At 39.9% G+C, this 17,470-nt stretch overlaps 2 protein-coding genes and 1 non-coding gene across 8 annotated transcripts in view; 2 read left to right on the plus strand and 1 right to left on the minus strand.

The window, feature by feature from the left end:
• The window catches only part of KCNG3 (potassium voltage-gated channel modifier subfamily G member 3), a 57,814-nt gene extending 43,756 nt beyond the window's left edge, over nt 1-14,058 (plus strand). For both annotated transcript variants that reach the window (XM_050754802.1, XM_050754803.1), the window contains exon 2: nt 11,497-14,058. In XM_050754802.1, the coding sequence (XP_050610759.1) occupies nt 11,497-12,142 (646 nt within the window). In that variant the 3' untranslated portion in view covers nt 12,143-14,058. The remainder of the gene's footprint in view (nt 1-11,496) is intronic.
• Nucleotides 1-17,470, plus strand: part of LOC126934205 (cytochrome c oxidase subunit 7A-related protein, mitochondrial) — a 723,522-nt gene that overhangs the window by 597,622 nt on the left and 108,430 nt on the right. The gene's annotated exons all lie outside the window — the stretch shown is intronic.
• Nucleotides 15,565-15,624, minus strand: LOC126934558 (small nucleolar RNA SNORD75). Its single transcript, XR_007719021.1, has one exon. It is a non-coding gene; the product is annotated as a small nucleolar RNA SNORD75 (small nucleolar RNA).

A 17,470-nucleotide genomic window follows, 5' to 3' on the forward strand; every position in this document is an offset into this window, starting at 1 on the left:
CGTGTGTAGCCTCTAGCACTTTGGGAGGCCAGGAGTTTAAGACCAGCCTGAGCAACATAGCGAGACCTCAGCTCTACAAAATATAAAGAACATAAAAAATAAAAACGTTGTGTATTAAGGCTTTAGCCTCCTTGGGGGCATAGATTTGAATTCCACCACTGCTCATATGTTTGCTCTTTAAAATTGTAGTAAAATACACATAATATAAAATTTGCCATCTTAACCATTTTTAAGTATACCGTTTAGTGGTGTTAAGTATAATATATTCATATTGTTATGAAACAGATCTTCAGAGCTTTTTCATCTTGCAAATCTGAAGCTTTGTACCCATCAAACCACTCTTCTCTTTTACCTTTTTCCAACTGCCTGTAACTACCATCTTACTTTCCGTTTCTGTGAATTTGAGTACTTTAGATACCTCATATAAGTGGAATCACATAGTATTTGTCTTTTTGTGACTGGCGTATTTCACTTAACGTAATGTCTTCAAGGTTCATCCATGTAACACGATTTCCTTTTTTTTGTTTTTTTAATTTTTTTTGAGATGGAGTCTTGCTCTTTCGTCCAGGCTGGAGTACAATGGCACGATTTCGGCTCACTGCAACCTCTGCCTCCCCAGTTCAAGTGATTCTCCTGCCTCAGCCTCCCAAGTAGCTTGGATTATAGACACCCACCACCACACCTGGCTAATTTTTGTACTTTTAGTAGAGACGAGGTTTCGCCATGTTGGCCAGACTGGTCTCGAACTCCTTACCTCAGGTGATCTGCCCACCTCAGGCTCCCAAAGTGCTAGGATTACAGGCATGAGCCACCGCACCCAGATTGATTTTCTTTCTTTTTTTTTTTTTTTGAGTTGGAGTTGTCGCTCTGTCGCCCAGGCTGGAATGCAGTGGTGCGATCTCTGCTCACTGCAAGCTCTGCCTCCTGGGTTGACGCCATTCTCCTGCCTCAGCCTCCCAAGTACCTGGGACTACAGCCGCCCGCCACCACACCCGGCTACTTTTTTTTTTTTTTTGTATTTTTAGTAGAGACGGGGTTTCCCCATTGTTAACCAGGATGATCTCGATCTCCTGACCTCATGATCCACCCGCCTTGGCCTCCCAAAGTGCTGGGATTACAGGTGTGAGCCACCGCACCCAGCCAATTTTCTCTCTTTTTAAGGCTGAATAATATTCCACTGTATATATATATTTCTGTGTTGTTTTTGTGTGTGTGTGTGTGTGACAGAGTTTTGCTCTGTCACCCAGGCCTGGAGTGCAGGGGTGCAATGTTGGCTCAACCTCTGCCTCCCGATTCAAGCAATTCTCTTGCCTCAGCCTCCCAAGTAGCTGGAATTACAAGTGCATGCCACCATGCCCAGCGAATTCTGTATGTATTTTATATATATATATTTTTAGTAGAGATGGGGTTTTGCCATGTTGTCCAGGCTGGTCTTGAACTCCGTGACCTCAGGTGATCCACCCACCTCAGCCTCCCGAAGTGCTGGGAAATGAGCCACCACGCCCAGCTATATTCCAACTTTCTTTATTCTTTTGTCAGTGGACATTTAGATTGCTTCCACATCTTAACTATTGTCAGTAATGCTTCCTTTGTATTTGTGAACGTGGGTGTGCAAATATTTCTTTAACACCCTGCTTTCAGTTGTTTTGGATATGTACCCAGAAGAGTGATTACTGCAGCATGTGATATTTCTATTTTTAATTTTTTGAGGAACCTCCATACTGTTTTGCATAGTGGATGCACCCTTTTACAATCCTACCAACAGTGCTGTAGACACTCGTGCTTTTCTGGTGTGATTTTTTTTTTTTTTTTTTTTTTTGTATAATAGTCATCCTGTAGGTATAAGGTGATACCTCATTGTGGTTCTGATTTGCATTTCTCTGATGATTAATAATGTTGAGCATCTTTTCATATGCTCATCAGCCTTATTAACTTTTGAGAATATCAAATCCTTTGTCCAGGACAGTCTCTTAAATAAATGGTGCTGGGAAAACTGGACATCCATATGCAAAAGAAACTAGACCCTTTATCTCACTATATAAAAAAAACAAATCAAACTGGATTAATGACATAAATCTAAGACCTCAAACTATGAAACTACTACACAAAAACATTGGGGAAAATCTCCGGGACATTGGAGTAGGCAAAGATTTCTTGAGCAATATCCCACCAACATAGGCAACCAAAGCAAAAGTGAACAAATGGGATCATACCTAATTAAGAAGCTTCTTCACAGCAAAGGAAAGAATCAACAAAGTGAAGATACAACCCACAGAATGGGAGAAAATATTTGCAAACTACCCATCTGACAAGGGATTAAAAACCAGAACATATAAGGAGCTCAGACAACTCTATAGGAAAAATATCTAATAAATTGATTTAAAAATGGGCAAAAAATCTGAATAGATATTTCTCAAAAGAAGACATACAAATGGCAAACAGGTATATGGAAAAGGTGCTCAGCATCATTGATCATCAGAGAAGTGCAAATCAAAACTACAATGAAATATCATCTTACTCTAGTTAAAATGGCTTTCATCCAAAAGACAGACAATAACAAATGCTGGCGAGGATGTGGAGAAAAGGGATCCCTCGTATACTGTTAGTGGAAATGTAAATTAGTACAACCACTATGGAGAACAGTTTGGAGGTTCCTTAAAAAACTGAAAATAGAGCTACCATATGATCCAGCAATCCCACTGTTGAGTGGGTGTTTACCCAACAGAAAGGAAATCAGCATATCAGAAAGATGCGTGCACTCCCATGTTTGTTGCAGCACTATTCATGTTAGCTAAGATTTGGAAGCAACCTAAGTGCCATCAACAAATGAATGCGGCTGGGCACGGTGGCCCATGCCTGTAATCCCAGCATTTTGGGAGGCTGAGGCAGGCAGATCGCTTGAGGTCAGGAGTTCGAGACCAGCTTGGCCAACATGGGGAAATCCCATCTCTACTAAAAATACAAAAATTAACCAGGCATGGTGGCATGCACCTGTAGTCCCAGCTACTCAGGAGGCTGAGGCAAGAGAATCACTTGAACCCTGGAGGCGCAGGTTGCAGCGAGTCTTGATCATACCACTGCACTCCAGCCTGGATGACAGAGCAAGACCCCATCTCAAAACAAAAACACACACACACACACACACACACACACACACACACACACCCACCCACCCAGATGAATGTATAAAGAAAATGTGGTACATATACACAATGGAGTACTATGCAGCCATAAAAAAGAATGAGGTCCTGCCATGTGCAACAATATGGATGGAACTGGAGGTCATTTTGTTAAGTGAAATAAATCAGGCACAGAAAGACAAACTTCTTGTGTTCTCACTTATTTGTGGGAGCTAAAAATGAAAACAATTGAACTCATGAATGTAGAGAGTAGAAGGATGGTTACCAGAGGCTTAGACGGGTAGCAGTGGTGGTGGGGAAGTGGGTATGGTTAATGGTTATAAAAAAATAGTTAGAAAGAATGAGTAAGACCTGGTATTTGCTAGCATGACAGGGTGACTGTAGTAAAAAATAATTTAATCTTATGTTTCAAAATAACTAAGAAAGTATAACTGGATTGTTTGTAACACAAAGGATAAATGCCGGAGGTGAATTTGAGGCTGCAGGGAGCTATGACTGCACCACTATGCGCTAGCATGGGTGACAGAGCAAAATTCTGTCTCTTAAAAAAAAATATATATATATATATTTTTTATATATTATATATATTTTATATATTATATATATATATTTTTTTCACCACCCTATTTACCCTGATGTGATTATTATGCATTGCATGCCTGTATCAAGATATTTCATGTAACCCATAAATATATACACCTACTATGTACCCATGAAAATTTAAAAAATTAATCTAAAAAATCCTTTGCCCATTTTTTAATTGGGTTGATTTTTTTTGTTGTTACTGAGTTGCAGGAATTCTTTGTATATCCTGTACGTTAACTCTTAATCAGACACATGACTTGCAAATATCTTCTCCCATTCTATAGGTTGCCCTTTCACTCTTGATTGTATCTCTGTTGTTGTTGTTGTTGTTGTTGTTGTTGTTTTTGAGGTAGGGTCTCACTCTGTTGCCCAGGCTGGAGTGTAGTGGCAAGATCATGGCTCAATACAGCCTTGACCTCCTGGGCTCAGGGGATCCTCCCACCTCAGCTTCCCAAGTAGCTAGGACTACAGGCACACACCACCACTCCCTGCTAATTTTAATTAATTAATTAATTAATTTTGAGGCAAAGTCTTGCTCTGTCGTCCAGGTTGGAGTGCAGTGGCACGGACTCAGCTCACTGCAACTTCCACCTCCTGGGTTCAAGCAGATACTCCTATTTCAGCCTCCTGAGTAGCTGGGATTAGAGGCGTGCACCACCACGCCCAGCTAATTTTTTATATTTTTAGTAGAGATGGGGTTTTACCATGTTGGCCAGGCTGCTCTCGAACTCCTGATCAAGTGATCCACCTGCCTCAGCCTCCCAAAGTGCTGGGATTACAGGCATGAGCCACTGTGCCTGGCCCCCTGCTAATTTTAAAACATTATTTGTAGTAGAGACGGGGTCTTGCTTTGTTGTCCAGGCTGGTCTTAAACTCCTGGGCTCAAGCAGTCCTCCCACTTCAGCCTCCCAAAGTGCTGAGATTACAGGTGTGTGTCACTGCCCCTGGCATACACACAAAAAAATTCGGTTCTAATGTAAACCCTGGAGACCAAATGATTGACATATAATATCATTTAATCTTTTTTTTTGTTTTGTTTTGTTTTTTTTTTTTTTGAGTTGGAGTCTTGCTCTGTTACCCAGATTGGAGTGCAGCTGTACTATCTCAGCTCACTGTGACCTCTGCCTTCTAGGTTCAAGCAATTCACCTGCCTCAGTCTCCCGAGTAGCTGGGATTACAGGCATCCACCACCACGCCCAGCTAATTTTTGTATTTTTGGTAGAGACAGTGTTTCACCATGTTGGCCAGGCTGGTCTGGAACTTCTGACCTCAAGTGATCCGCCCACCTTGGCCTCCCAAAGTGCTGGGATTACAGGTGTGAACCACTGTGCCAGGTCCCATTTAATCTTAACAATGGACATTGTCATAAAATCATTTGCATTTCCAAATGCTCCTTGTAGCTTTAAAACCTTATAGATGGGGGTTTCGTTACCTGTGTAATTGCAGCTTCTTAGTTGTGTGACCTTGGAAAAGTGCTTAACCTTTCAGTCTCAACACTGTCATCTGTAAAGTGTAGGTACTACGGGAAATGCCTATTTCATAGACTTCTTGAAAGGGATCAGACGAGATGATATCTGTAAAGTGTTTGGCATAGTGGCATAGTGCTCAACTGAAAGGCATCAGTCAGTGGTGAATATTTTTATTAGGCATACATTCATGAACATCTAGATGTTTGAACCTCAGAAGAAATCAGAATGGGCTTCAAAGGAATGTGATGTCTCAGTATCTTTAGTTTTTTTTTTCCTGTTTAATTTTACAGAAGTAACCTCCGGGAGTACCCAGTTGTTTGCTCTTGTGTTCAGTGAACAGTACTCAGTTTTTCAGCAGTTGTCAGTGGTGGCATTGGTGAGAGTGCCGTTTGGAAACATGAGGAGTTTTGGCAGGCTTGGTGGTGTTTGTTGCTAGAGACTGCCTTGGTGTAATTGAAGGTGAAAGTGATGCCTGGGGTTTCTCACTGATTCATCCCTTTGGTGTGGAATTCTGAATAAACTGCATCTGACCTAGGGTGTGGGCAGGCAGAACCCTGAGGACCTCGTTACAGACGAGCTTACTTCTTTGAAATTCCCTTACTGAGTGATTATTCCACACCATTTGGATTTCCTCCTTCTTAGTCTTAACAACTTTGGCTGCTACTGGAAATAATTAGACAGAAAATGTTCTGGTATTTTTGGCACAATTGACATTTTTACTCTTCTGAAATTAATAGAATCTTAGGATTTTAGAACTGAGAAGGTCCTTAGAAGATCTGTATAAATCTGCCTCTTGATGGTGAGGCTTGTCCTTCAGAACGGAAAGAGCACAGAGCCTTTGACGTCAAGCCCAGTGCCCTTGCTTGTGTCTGGCTAGAGAAGAGACAGAGTATGTTAGCTGGAGAACTGGTACATCTTACCCACAAGCCAATCTAAGGAAACTATTATTATCACTGCTGTGTGCTCCTGCAATCCCTTTTAAGTGCACATCTTACTACTACCTACTATATTTACCAGTTTACTACCTAGGATAGCAACCAATTGAGAAATCCCAGACTGGGTGCGGTGACTCAGGCCTTTAATTCCAGCACTTTGGGAGGCCAAGGCAGGTGGATAAGTTGAGGCCGGGGGTTCAAGACCAGCCTGGCCAACATGATGAAATGTCATCTGTCCTAAAAATACAAAACTTAGCCAGGTGTGGTGGTGCGCACCTGTAATCCCAGCTACTTGGAAAGCTGAGGCAGGAGAATTGCTTGAGTCCAGGAGGTGGAGGTTGCAGTGAGCCGACATCACACCACTGTGCTCCAGCCTGGGCGACAGTAAGACCCTGTCTCAAAAAAAAAAAAAAAAAAAAAAAAAAAAAAAAAAAAAAATCTCAGTGGCTTAACACAATAGCAGACTTTTTTTTTTTTTTTTTTCCAATGATAGTAAGTACTTTAGGTTTTGCAGAGCTATATGGTCTCTGTCATGACTACTCAACTTTGCCGTGAAAACTGCCATTGATAGTGTGTAAATGAGTGAGCATGGCTGTGTTCCAATCCAACTTTATTTATGGCCACTGAAATTCAAATTGTATATAATTTGTACACGTCATAAAAAATGTTATTTTTTAGATTTCTTTTCTTCCCCCAATCATTAAAAAATATGAAAAAATAAAATTCATGTTGGAGGAGCAAGTGCTTATGAATAACCAGGACAATCTTGAAAAGGAAGAACACAAGTGGATACATTCAACTGGATATCAAAACAAAGTACACTCATTTCTCGGTACACATAGGATGTTGGTTCCAGGACCCCCCACATATACCAAAATCTGTACATACTCAAGTCCCTCAGTGGGCCGTGGGAAACCCAAGTATATGAAAAATTGGCCGTCTGTATAAGCGTGTTTTACTTCCTGCGAATACTGTATTTTTGGTCACATTTAGTTGAAAAACTGCCTATAAGTGGATCCTTGTGATCAAACCCATGTTATTCAGGGGTCAACTGTAATGAAAATTGACAGTAGCATAGTATAAGATAGAATGGATTGATCAGATATACCTGAGTGAAGTTCTAAACTTTCCACTCTGGAAAGTGGAAAATCCAGAATTTTACTTAGGTATGATTGGTAATTTAATGTATGATAAAAACCACCATTTCAAACCAGTGGGGGAAAAAAATTAGGAACCATTCTTAGGTTGCGTGCCATACCAAAAAAAAAAAAAAAAAAAAAAGTAGGAAGCGGGCAGGATTTAGACCCCAGGCTATAGTTTGTCAAACCCTGTTACCAAGAAATTTATAGGCAAAGGCTCTGGAATCATTTTCCAAAACTGGTATTTCAAGGAACAGTAGTCCTGGCCTGATACTCTTAAGGATATTCCTACTGTTTCTAAGCAGATTAAAGCCTTTGTGAGCAAAGGATACAGACAGGTCACAGAGCAGGCCCTTAAACATGTGCCAAGATGCTCAACATCCCTCAAAATAAGTTAGCACTTTTCATCTCTCAGAGTGGCAGAGACCTCCAAGTTCAACAATCTTTACATTAGTGAGGCCATGGGGAATAGACACTCCTATGCATTGCCTGTGGGTGGGTAATTTAGTACAACCTCTGTAGGGGTAGCTTGGCAAGATCTATCAAAATTACAAACACATATGTGTCTTCTTTGATCCAGTAATTTCAAGTCTCAGATTTATATATCTGCTGTTGATATACATGATATACAAATAAAATGATATACAAATAAAAGTATTCATTGCATTGGCTGGGCTTATGCCTGTAATTCCAGTGCTTTGGAAGGCCAAGGTGGGCAGATCGCTTGAGCCCAGGAGTTCAAGACCATTCCAGGCAACATAGCAAGACCCCATCTTTACAAAAAGTAAAAAATAAAATAAAATAAAATAAAAAGTAAATTAGCCAGGTGTGGTGGTACTTGCCTTAGTCCCAGCTACTTGGGAGGCTGAGGTGGGAAGATCACTTGAGCCTAGGCGTTCGAGGCTGCAGTGAGCTGTGATGGTGCCCCTGAACTCCAGCATGGTTGACAGGAATAAGACCCTGTTTAAAAAAAAAAAAAAAAAAAAAGAATATTCATTGCATCATTGTTAATGTTCATCTGGTGGACTGGTTAAATAAATCACAGTACATTCAGTGTAACACTGTGTCACCATGTTTAAGAAATGAGGGAGCTCTCTATTTATTGATTTGGAATGATCTCCATGATATATTAACCAAACGAGGCGGGACAATTAGCGTAACATGCTACTATTTGTGTAAGAGGAGATACATACATATATATGTGTATATATATGTATCTGTATATCTATACATGTATATACATACATATACACACATAAGTAAAAAATTTTGTTTGTTTGTACATACATCAAATAGCTCTGAAAAGATGCATAAGAAAGTGATGATATTTGTTGACTCCAGGGCGGGGAACTGGGTGGCTGAAATAGCGTGAGACGTGAGACTTTTCCCTTCCCCTTCCTTTTTTTTTTTTTTTTTTTTGAGGAAGGTGTGCTGTCTGTCACACAGGTGGGAGTGCAGTGGTGTGGTCATGACTCACTGCAGCCTCAGCCTCCTGGGCTCAAGCAATCCTCCTGCCTCATTTTTTTGTAGAGAGGAGGCCTCACTATGTTTCCCAGGCTGGTCTTGAACTCCTGGGCTCAAGCAATTCTCCTACCTCGGCCTCCCAAAGTGCTGGGATTACAAGCATGAGCCACTATGCCTGGCCTGAGACTTTTCTTTCTATACTCTTTTTTCTTTTTTAATCATGTGATTAATTAATTAATTAATTTATTTATTTTTTGAGACGGAATCTCGCTCTGTCACTGGAGTGCAGTGGCGCAATCTCGGCTGAATGCAAGCTCCCCCTCCTGGGTTCACACCATTCTCCTGCCTCAGCCTCCCCAGTAGCTGGGACTACAGGCGCCCGCCACCACGCCCAGCTAATTTTTTGTATTTTTAGTAGAGACGGGGTTTCACCATGTTAGCCAGGATGGTCTCGATCTCCTGACCTTGTGATCCTCCCACCTCGGCCTCCCAAAGTGCTGGGATTACAGGTGTGAGCCACTGCACCTGGCCAAAATCATGTGATTTAAACCATGTGAATGTGGATACCTATTCAGAAAATAAAAGTTAATAAATAAAGTTAATCTTTACAGCCCTGTAAAGCCCTACAATAGGGAAACATGGTTAATTGTATTTATTCATTTCTGTGAGTAACATCAAGTACCACTTGTGTTCTGTGGAATGCACTTTGAGTACTTCTTTTCAAAATGTTGCCCCACCTGCTCACCTCCCACTTACTCCAGTTTCTTCTCTCTCCATTGTACTTCTAATGTTTGGGTTTAAGTTAGTGGTGAGAAAGAATTATGTGGAGAAAAACAAGTGATGGTATAATAATTATAACTTTTAATTCAGAATTGAAAAAATTTTGGGTTGGGCATAGTGGCATGCCTGTAATTCCAGCACTTTGGGAGGCCAAGGTGGGCGGATCACTTGAGGTCAGAAGTCCAAGACCAGCCTGGCCAACATGGTGAAACCCCGTCTCTACTAAAAATATAAAAAAATTAGCTGGGGTTGGTGGCATGTGCCTGTAGTCCTAGCTACTTAGGAGGCTGAGGCACAAGAATTGCTTGAACCCAGGTGGCAGAGGTTGCAGTGAGCCGAGATCGTGCCACTGCACTGCAGCCTGGGTGACAGAGTGAGACTCCATCTCAATTAAAAAAATAAAAAATTTTAAAATGTTAATTAAATTTAAAATTACCTTCAAGTTACCACTCACAGGGCCAGAGGTGTTGAAACTTGATTTTCTCAGCTTTGGGGTGTGTGGGCTGAGGGCCGGGGGGTCTAGAGCTCCCAGGATGCTGGCTTCTTCAAGAATCCTACCCATTGGCTGGGTGTGGTGGCTCGTGGCTGTAATCCTGGCACTTTGGGAGGCTGAGGTGGGCGGATCACCTTAGGTAGGGAGTTCGAGACCAGCCTGGCCAACATGGTGAAACTCCATCTTTACTACAAATACAAAAATTAGCCGGCCATGGTGGCAGACGCCTGTAGTCCCAGCTACTGGAGAGGCTGAGGCAGGAGAATTGCTTGAACCTGGGAGGCAGAGGTTGCAGTGAGCTGAGATGGCGTCACTACACTCCAGCCTGGGCGACAGTGTGAGACTTCGTCTCAAAAAAAAAAGGAATCCTACCCCTTAACTTCAGTGTGCTGTATACATGCAATTATTTTCAGTGCATGCAGTAATGCAGAAAGGCTGGTAAATATTGCTCTAGGTAAAATGTAGTCTTTTTAAAATATGTGCTGTGTAAAAATGATGATGGAAGACAAAGTAGTTGTGGTCTTTGGGAAAATCCTAGTGGCCATTTTACTCCAATGTGGGAGTACCTGGCCTTGTTTCTGCTGGGAGCCTTTTTAGAATGGTTGTGACCTAGTGTGTTCTTGGTGAGGGCACTCACCCAGTACCCCATAAACTTGCTCACTGCCAGTGTCTCCCATACAAGCCTATTGGAAGGGAAGGAAGATTCACATTTTAGGAAATGATCTTGCATTGACTGTAAGTTACCAAGAAATAGCCCATCAAAAAACTTAGATATGTTCACATTCTGTGGGAATAATGCCCTTCCAATCCACCTCAGAACTGGTATCACAGCTGAGAACCACTGTCCTACAAGAGTAAGTTAAATTTCATGTTGTGGCCAACTGAGGATAAGTTAATTTCAAACTACCAAATAAGAGAGATCTTTTTTATAAGTATTAGTGGCAAGTAAAAAAATAATTTTAATAGTATTGCAGCATAGAAGTAAGAACTTTATCAAGTTCAATTTTTTTTTTTTTTTTAAATTTTTGAGACAGGGTCTCTTTCTGTCACCCTGGCTGGAGTCCAGTGGCACAGTCATGGCTCACTCTGGCCTTGACTTTCCCAGGCTCAGGTGATCCTCCCACGTCAGCCTCCCAAGTTGTGTGTCACCACACCCGGCTGGTTTTTGTATTTTTTTTTGTAGAGATGAGGTTTTGCTGTGGTGCCCAGGTTGGTCTCGAACTCTTGGGCACAAGCGATTCACCCACCTCAGCCTTCCAAAGACCTGGGATCACACACGTGAGCCACTGCACCTGGCCTTAATTTTCATCTGAATTGATTTGTTGTTCTGTTGCGTGCGTCCTGGTGATATGATGTTGGTAACATTGTTCTTTATGTTTTCTGGAAAAGTAACTGAATTAGTATGTCAGTGTAGTACTATCTGAAGAAATCTAAGAGCTATTAAAATGCTTAAAAATAAAATGATCAATTCTTCTTTTGTTCTCTTGACAGGATAATTGAAGCTATCTGCATAGGTTGGTTCACTGCAGAGTGCATCGTGAGGTTCATTGTCTCCAAAAACAAGTGTGAGTTTGTCAAGAGACCCCTGAACATCATAGATTTACTGGCAATCACACCGTATTACATCTCCGTGTTGATGACAGTGTTTACAGGCGAGAACTCTCAACTCCAGAGGGCTGGAGTCACCTTGAGGGTACTTAGAATGATGAGGATTTTTTGGGTGATTAAGCTTGCCCGTCACTTCATTGGTCTTCAGACACTCGGTTTGACTCTCAAACGTTGCTACCGAGAGATGGTTATGTTACTTGTCTTCATTTGTGTTGCCATGGCAATCTTTAGTGCACTTTCTCAGCTTCTTGAACATGGGCTGGACCTGGAAACATCCAACAAGGACTTCACCAGCATTCCCGCTGCCTGCTGGTGGGTGATTATCTCTATGACTACAGTTGGCTATGGAGATATGTATCCTATCACAGTGCCTGGAAGAATTCTTGGAGGAGTTTGTGTTGTCAGTGGAATTGTTCTATTGGCATTACCTATCACTTTTATCTACCATAGCTTTGTGCAGTGTTATCATGAGCTCAAGTTTAGATCTGCTAGGTATAGTAGGAGCCTCTCTGCTGAATTCCTGAATTAATGCATTGCAAATCAATTCTTGCATACACTTCATAGAAAGACCTGATGCTACTTCATATTTATGTGTTTCTTGCTGGGTGAGCACTGCAGTGGCATTGTCATCATCTTGGTAGGGTAAAAATTATCCTTCCCAGCCGAAGGGATAAAACAGTTTACTTATTATGGAGTAAATAGAATTGAGACTGCAAAGGAAGAATAATGACTCCTAGAGTAAACTTTTAGGACCTGGTTTTATTTGGACTTGTTTTCCCATTTCCTTGAATTATTACACATTTTTTAAAAATACCTTATTTGAACATTTTAAAACAGAAAGGTACAATTTTCCAAGTGTTTTTCCATCTTATGAATTCAGAAGCTTGGAACTTATAATGTTTTTTGTTTGAGAGTAACATTTTCATTTCTAAATGTTTTATAATTTCTCATATCAATGTCAGAAGTATCCTGGAAACATATGTCACATGCAGGAACTGTTTAACAAATACTTAAAAAATTTGGCCAAAATTTAAACTGTATAATAGAGCTAGATACAAGCAAGAATAGTATTTGAAAGACTTTTCCAGCATACTTCTCAATTATTTGCTTTATTTTTGTGCCAATTATTCACCTTATTGTGCAGCTTCATGGAAGCTTGAGTATGTTCTCCCTTTTCCATTTTGGATTTATCTCTTTACTGAAATGACTCAAAAGGTATTTAAGAATTGATGAGAGCTTGTGTTGTTTAGCATCTTACTGGATAATATTTGAATTCATTGCTGTTCCTAGGTGATAACTGTCCTAATATTTAGATGTCCAAACAAGAATACTTCCAACATAAAAATTATAATAGGAATAATTTGAGATGACTCAATATTACAATCTCTTCTTCTCTTAACCTCTTCCCCCAAACACTAGAGGTTTAATAAGACTTATCAGATGAAAGGATATTTATATAGCCTTTTAGTACCAAAGTCATACTTATGTGTTGTCACTGGATTGTCATAAAAGGAAGAAATTAAATATTACTGTACTCTTAGTTGCTGTGTAGCTAAGTCAATTTTAAGCCAGTAAAAGCAATGGATACATAATTATTTGATCTGATCTTTAACCATTGTGAATCACAGCTACAGCAAAACTCTTCTTGTAAGAATATTGACTAATACGCCATGTTAATCTGGCTAGATTATTAGGACTAGGTAATGTAAAAGTGATGATTGTTTAGTAACTAAATTTTAGCAATAGGAGTTAGAATTTCACTTTTTCAACCAGTTACCATAAAGAAGTTAGTGTATATATAAACACAAATAATTAGTGACAGATTCATAAAAAATGGAATGTTGTACACAGTAATTTTGTCAGGGGTAGAGAAGACAGGGATTGGGAAGTGGTGGGTAGGATGAAGGACCTGGATATATTTATCAAATAAAGGGTTACCAGAAGTGTTCATTAAAGGAATTGTAGCCATCATCTAGTTCAAACCTCAACTATTACAGATAGAAAATCAGGGCAGGAGAGGATATAACTGTGAAGGAGTCAGGGCTAACACCTGGATCTCCGGAAACCTAGCCTAGCAGTTTAATCTTCACACACCTCTGGGTTCTGAGAAAAGCCTGGAAAAATCACACTTCTTTGTCATTGTCATGCTGAGGTAATAATAGCAAAACTGTTTTCTTTTCCTTAATTTCCTTTCCTAAGCTTATGTAATACTTTGGCCATTAAATATCTTGCCTTATCTTCCCTACTACTGCTGGTATGCTATTTCTTACATACTCAAAAGAAATTCGATTATTTATTGTATATTTATTGTATTCTAATATAATTGAAATAAATGGCATGGATTTATTTTTTCTTACCTATTTGGATTAAAGCTTTGTGGTTCATGCAAACAATGTGCAGATGACAGCACCTCCATATTACTAATAAAAATATGATATCCATCAATTTTACTGGTACTGGGACCGCTTTATGTGAATATGTCCTATCTTCCCAAGTAAATTTTAACTGTCTTGAGAGCTGGGATCCTCTCTCATGCATACACCTTTATATCCCCGACAGTGTCTGTTACAGACTCGGGCACAAACAGTTGACTGATTTGAGGGGAGAAACTTCTGTGTGAAGAGACAAGGAGAAGCATACATCTATAGTTATATATATATATGTATGTGTGTGTGTGTATATATATATATATGGCATGTACATATGCAAATATACACACAGATTTCATACTACCCTTAGGTAACAAGTGTGAAATCTCTTGTTGGTGATTCCAGACTTTCCACAGGACCAATTTTCATAAAGAAGCATGTTGGATAAATGCTAGTGGCAGTTAAGCTACCCATTTATAAGGAGACGATGAGATGTGATAGAGTAGTTCATTCATAAATGAAAAAATATGTATTAGGGTTTTGTCTTCATGGATGTTATTTTTTTTAGGAACAGCATTTTCTTGTAACTTTCCCAGAGTGTTACTACTTTTATCATTATTTATTTATTTTTTTCTAGAGACAGAGTTCTGCTTGGTTGACCAGGCTGGAGTGCACTGGTGTGATCATAGCTCACTGCAGTCTCCAACTCCTAGGCTTAAGCAGTCCTCCCACCCCAACCTCCCAAGTTGCTAGGACTATAGGTGTGCATCACCATGCTGGTTAATTTTTTTATTTTTATTTTTTTTGTGGAGATAGGGGTCTCACTATGTTGCCCAGGCTGGCCTCAAACTCCTGGCCTCAAGCATTCCACCCACCTCAGCCTCCCAAAGCTCTGGGATTATGGGCATGAGACACTGTGCCTGGCCTGTTGCTGCTTTTTAAAAAAAACCCATTAAGTATCACTTCTTTCTTAGCTATACTTACAGACATCTCTTATAACTCAGTCTTCGTGGCAGAAATGTTTTCATTAATATCTATAGTGGTACCAGTAAATCAGACATTATCCTAAATTAAAATACCCAAAGAGGAAAAAAGCCCTCATCTCTGAATCTTTAATCTGATTTTACCACACCTGAATTTACATGACTTGATCTAATCTGTAACTTGTTTTGTATTCTCTAAAATGGGATTTTTAGGATTACAAAAACAAAATTAGGGAATACATTAGAAAGTGAACAAATTCAAGACTTTTATTACTGTATTGTCATTGTTGCTAATTGAAACAGTTGCATTTGTTCTTGGGTTTTTTAGTTACTTATAACTACCCATTTGTAAGTTCGTACTTTCTGAAAAGTTATTTCCACAATGGCTGTCAATAAGTCAAAATAATTTTTCTCTTTTTAAACCTTTGTCCAGATGTCCTGTGATCTGGAAGAGGTGGAGATGGGGTTAATTTGGATGTTGGTGTTGGGAGAATTTTCCCTGTTGGCTTGGTATTTGCTAATAGCAGCTTATTTTCCTCTTTTTTTTTCTTTTTAAAGAAAATAGACAAAAAGATGCAAAACAATATTTGAAATATTAAAGCCTCAGGATAGAATTTCAGACATCCCTTCTGTCCACTTCACCTCTTTTCCATAGAAATGAAAAATAAAACATTGAAAGCTCCTAGCCCTGTATTACTATTCAGCTGTGTAACTCCAAACTTAATGCATAGTGTCATAGACTATTTCGAGTCCTCTGACTCTTCATAAATGTACATTCCCTTATGGTGTGCAATATACAATTCAATCAAACATAGTCTAATCATTTTATAGGGTCATAGGAAGTTGGAACTAAGGGGGTTGTGGAAACCTTCTGGTCTATTTTGGCCCAGTTGTATGCCTTTTGTCCGATCCAAATGTTAGCAACCAGGGAACTCTGCTCCCAGTGGGTTGTAATTTAGCCATGGTCACTCTAGTGTCAGGTTAGGTCCCAGAAGCTTGATTTCCAGACTTTTGGCTTAGTACTCTGGATATACTTCCTTTAAGAATTTTGTAACTTCGGAATGCATGAAGGATTTCTTTTAAAAATATTTTCTCGGCCGGGCATGGTGACTCACGCCTGTAATTCCACCACTTTGGGAGGCTGAGGCAGGTAGATCACCTGAGGTCAGGAGTTCGAGACCAGCCTGGCCAACATGGTGAAAACCCATCTCTACTAAAAATACAAAAACTAGTTGGGCATCGTGGTGCCTGTAATCCCAGCTACTTGGGAGGCTGAGGCAGAAGAATCACTTGAACCAGGGAGGCAGAGGTTGCAGTGAGCCGAGATAGCACCTTTGTACTCCACCCTGGGTGACAAAAGTGAAACTCCATCTCAAAAAAAAAAAAAAGAAAAATTTTTCTTTAGGGCTTTGGCGTTCCCCATGTGTTTTCTTTTTCTTTCTTTCTTTTCTTTCTTTTTTTTTTTTTAAGTTTGAATTAAGAAGCAATTATTGCCGGGCATGGTGGCTCATGCCTGTAATCCCAGCAGTTTGGGAGGCCAAGGTGGGTGGATCACTTGAGGTCAGGAGTTCAAAACCAGCCTGGCCAACATAGCAAAACCCTGTCTCTACTAAAAATACAAAAAATTAGCCAGGCTTGGTGACACATGAATGTAATCCCAGCTACGCAGAAGGTTGAGGCATGAGAATCACTTGAACCTGGGAGGTGGAGGTTCCAGTGAGCTGAGATCCACTGTACTCCAGCATGGGTGACAGAGGGAAACTCTCTCTAAAAAAAAAATTATATATGTACAATAATATATAATCGACAGAGTTTATTTTTATGATAAAAATATAAAAGAGATATATATTGCTTTTAGAAGCCTTAGATGTCAAGAAGGAGGGCTTGAGACAAATGCATAAGGAACTCAGGTTTTCTGTAGAATTTTTAAAATTACCATATAGTTGTGCACCCATCCACATGTATACAAATAAGTACAGGTATTTGATAGTTGTCACTGCATTATTTAGGACATTCTCAGAACCAGGCTGAGAAATGAGAAATGTCAAGTAACATGGGTTGAAGCTTTAATGGAATGTTCTGGAAAGTTCCATTTTGGTCAGGAAAGGTTGCATCCATTTACTTCTCTGTTTGTTCAGCGTTTTTTCATATGGTGTTTCACTTCCTGGTTTTCCAGAGCCCATCTGCACTCAGAGGCCTGGGCATATCAGTTCTGCCTCTGAAAGTAGACTAATGATTTACTGCCTCATTTGCAGTGAGGCCTTCCATAAATTTGTGAAATGTCATCCAGAAGCATGATTATATTGTCCCATTCTGTGGTTAACGTATGCCCAAACTTTCAGATTTTTCTGGATCTTCCAAATATTCTCAATAAGTACTGGAGCTTTTGACTATTAGCATAAGCTCAATTGTCAGTTTACTGTTATTTGCTTAGAAAATTGAACTTGATAATCTGCATTTATGCTGTAATTTAAACAAATACATTTTAAGTAGCTTTGGTGGGAA

The sequence above is a fragment of the Macaca thibetana genome, chromosome 13, assembly GCF_024542745.1.
Source record: "Macaca thibetana thibetana isolate TM-01 chromosome 13, ASM2454274v1, whole genome shotgun sequence".
NCBI classification, from domain to species: Eukaryota; Metazoa; Chordata; class Mammalia; order Primates; family Cercopithecidae; genus Macaca; species Macaca thibetana.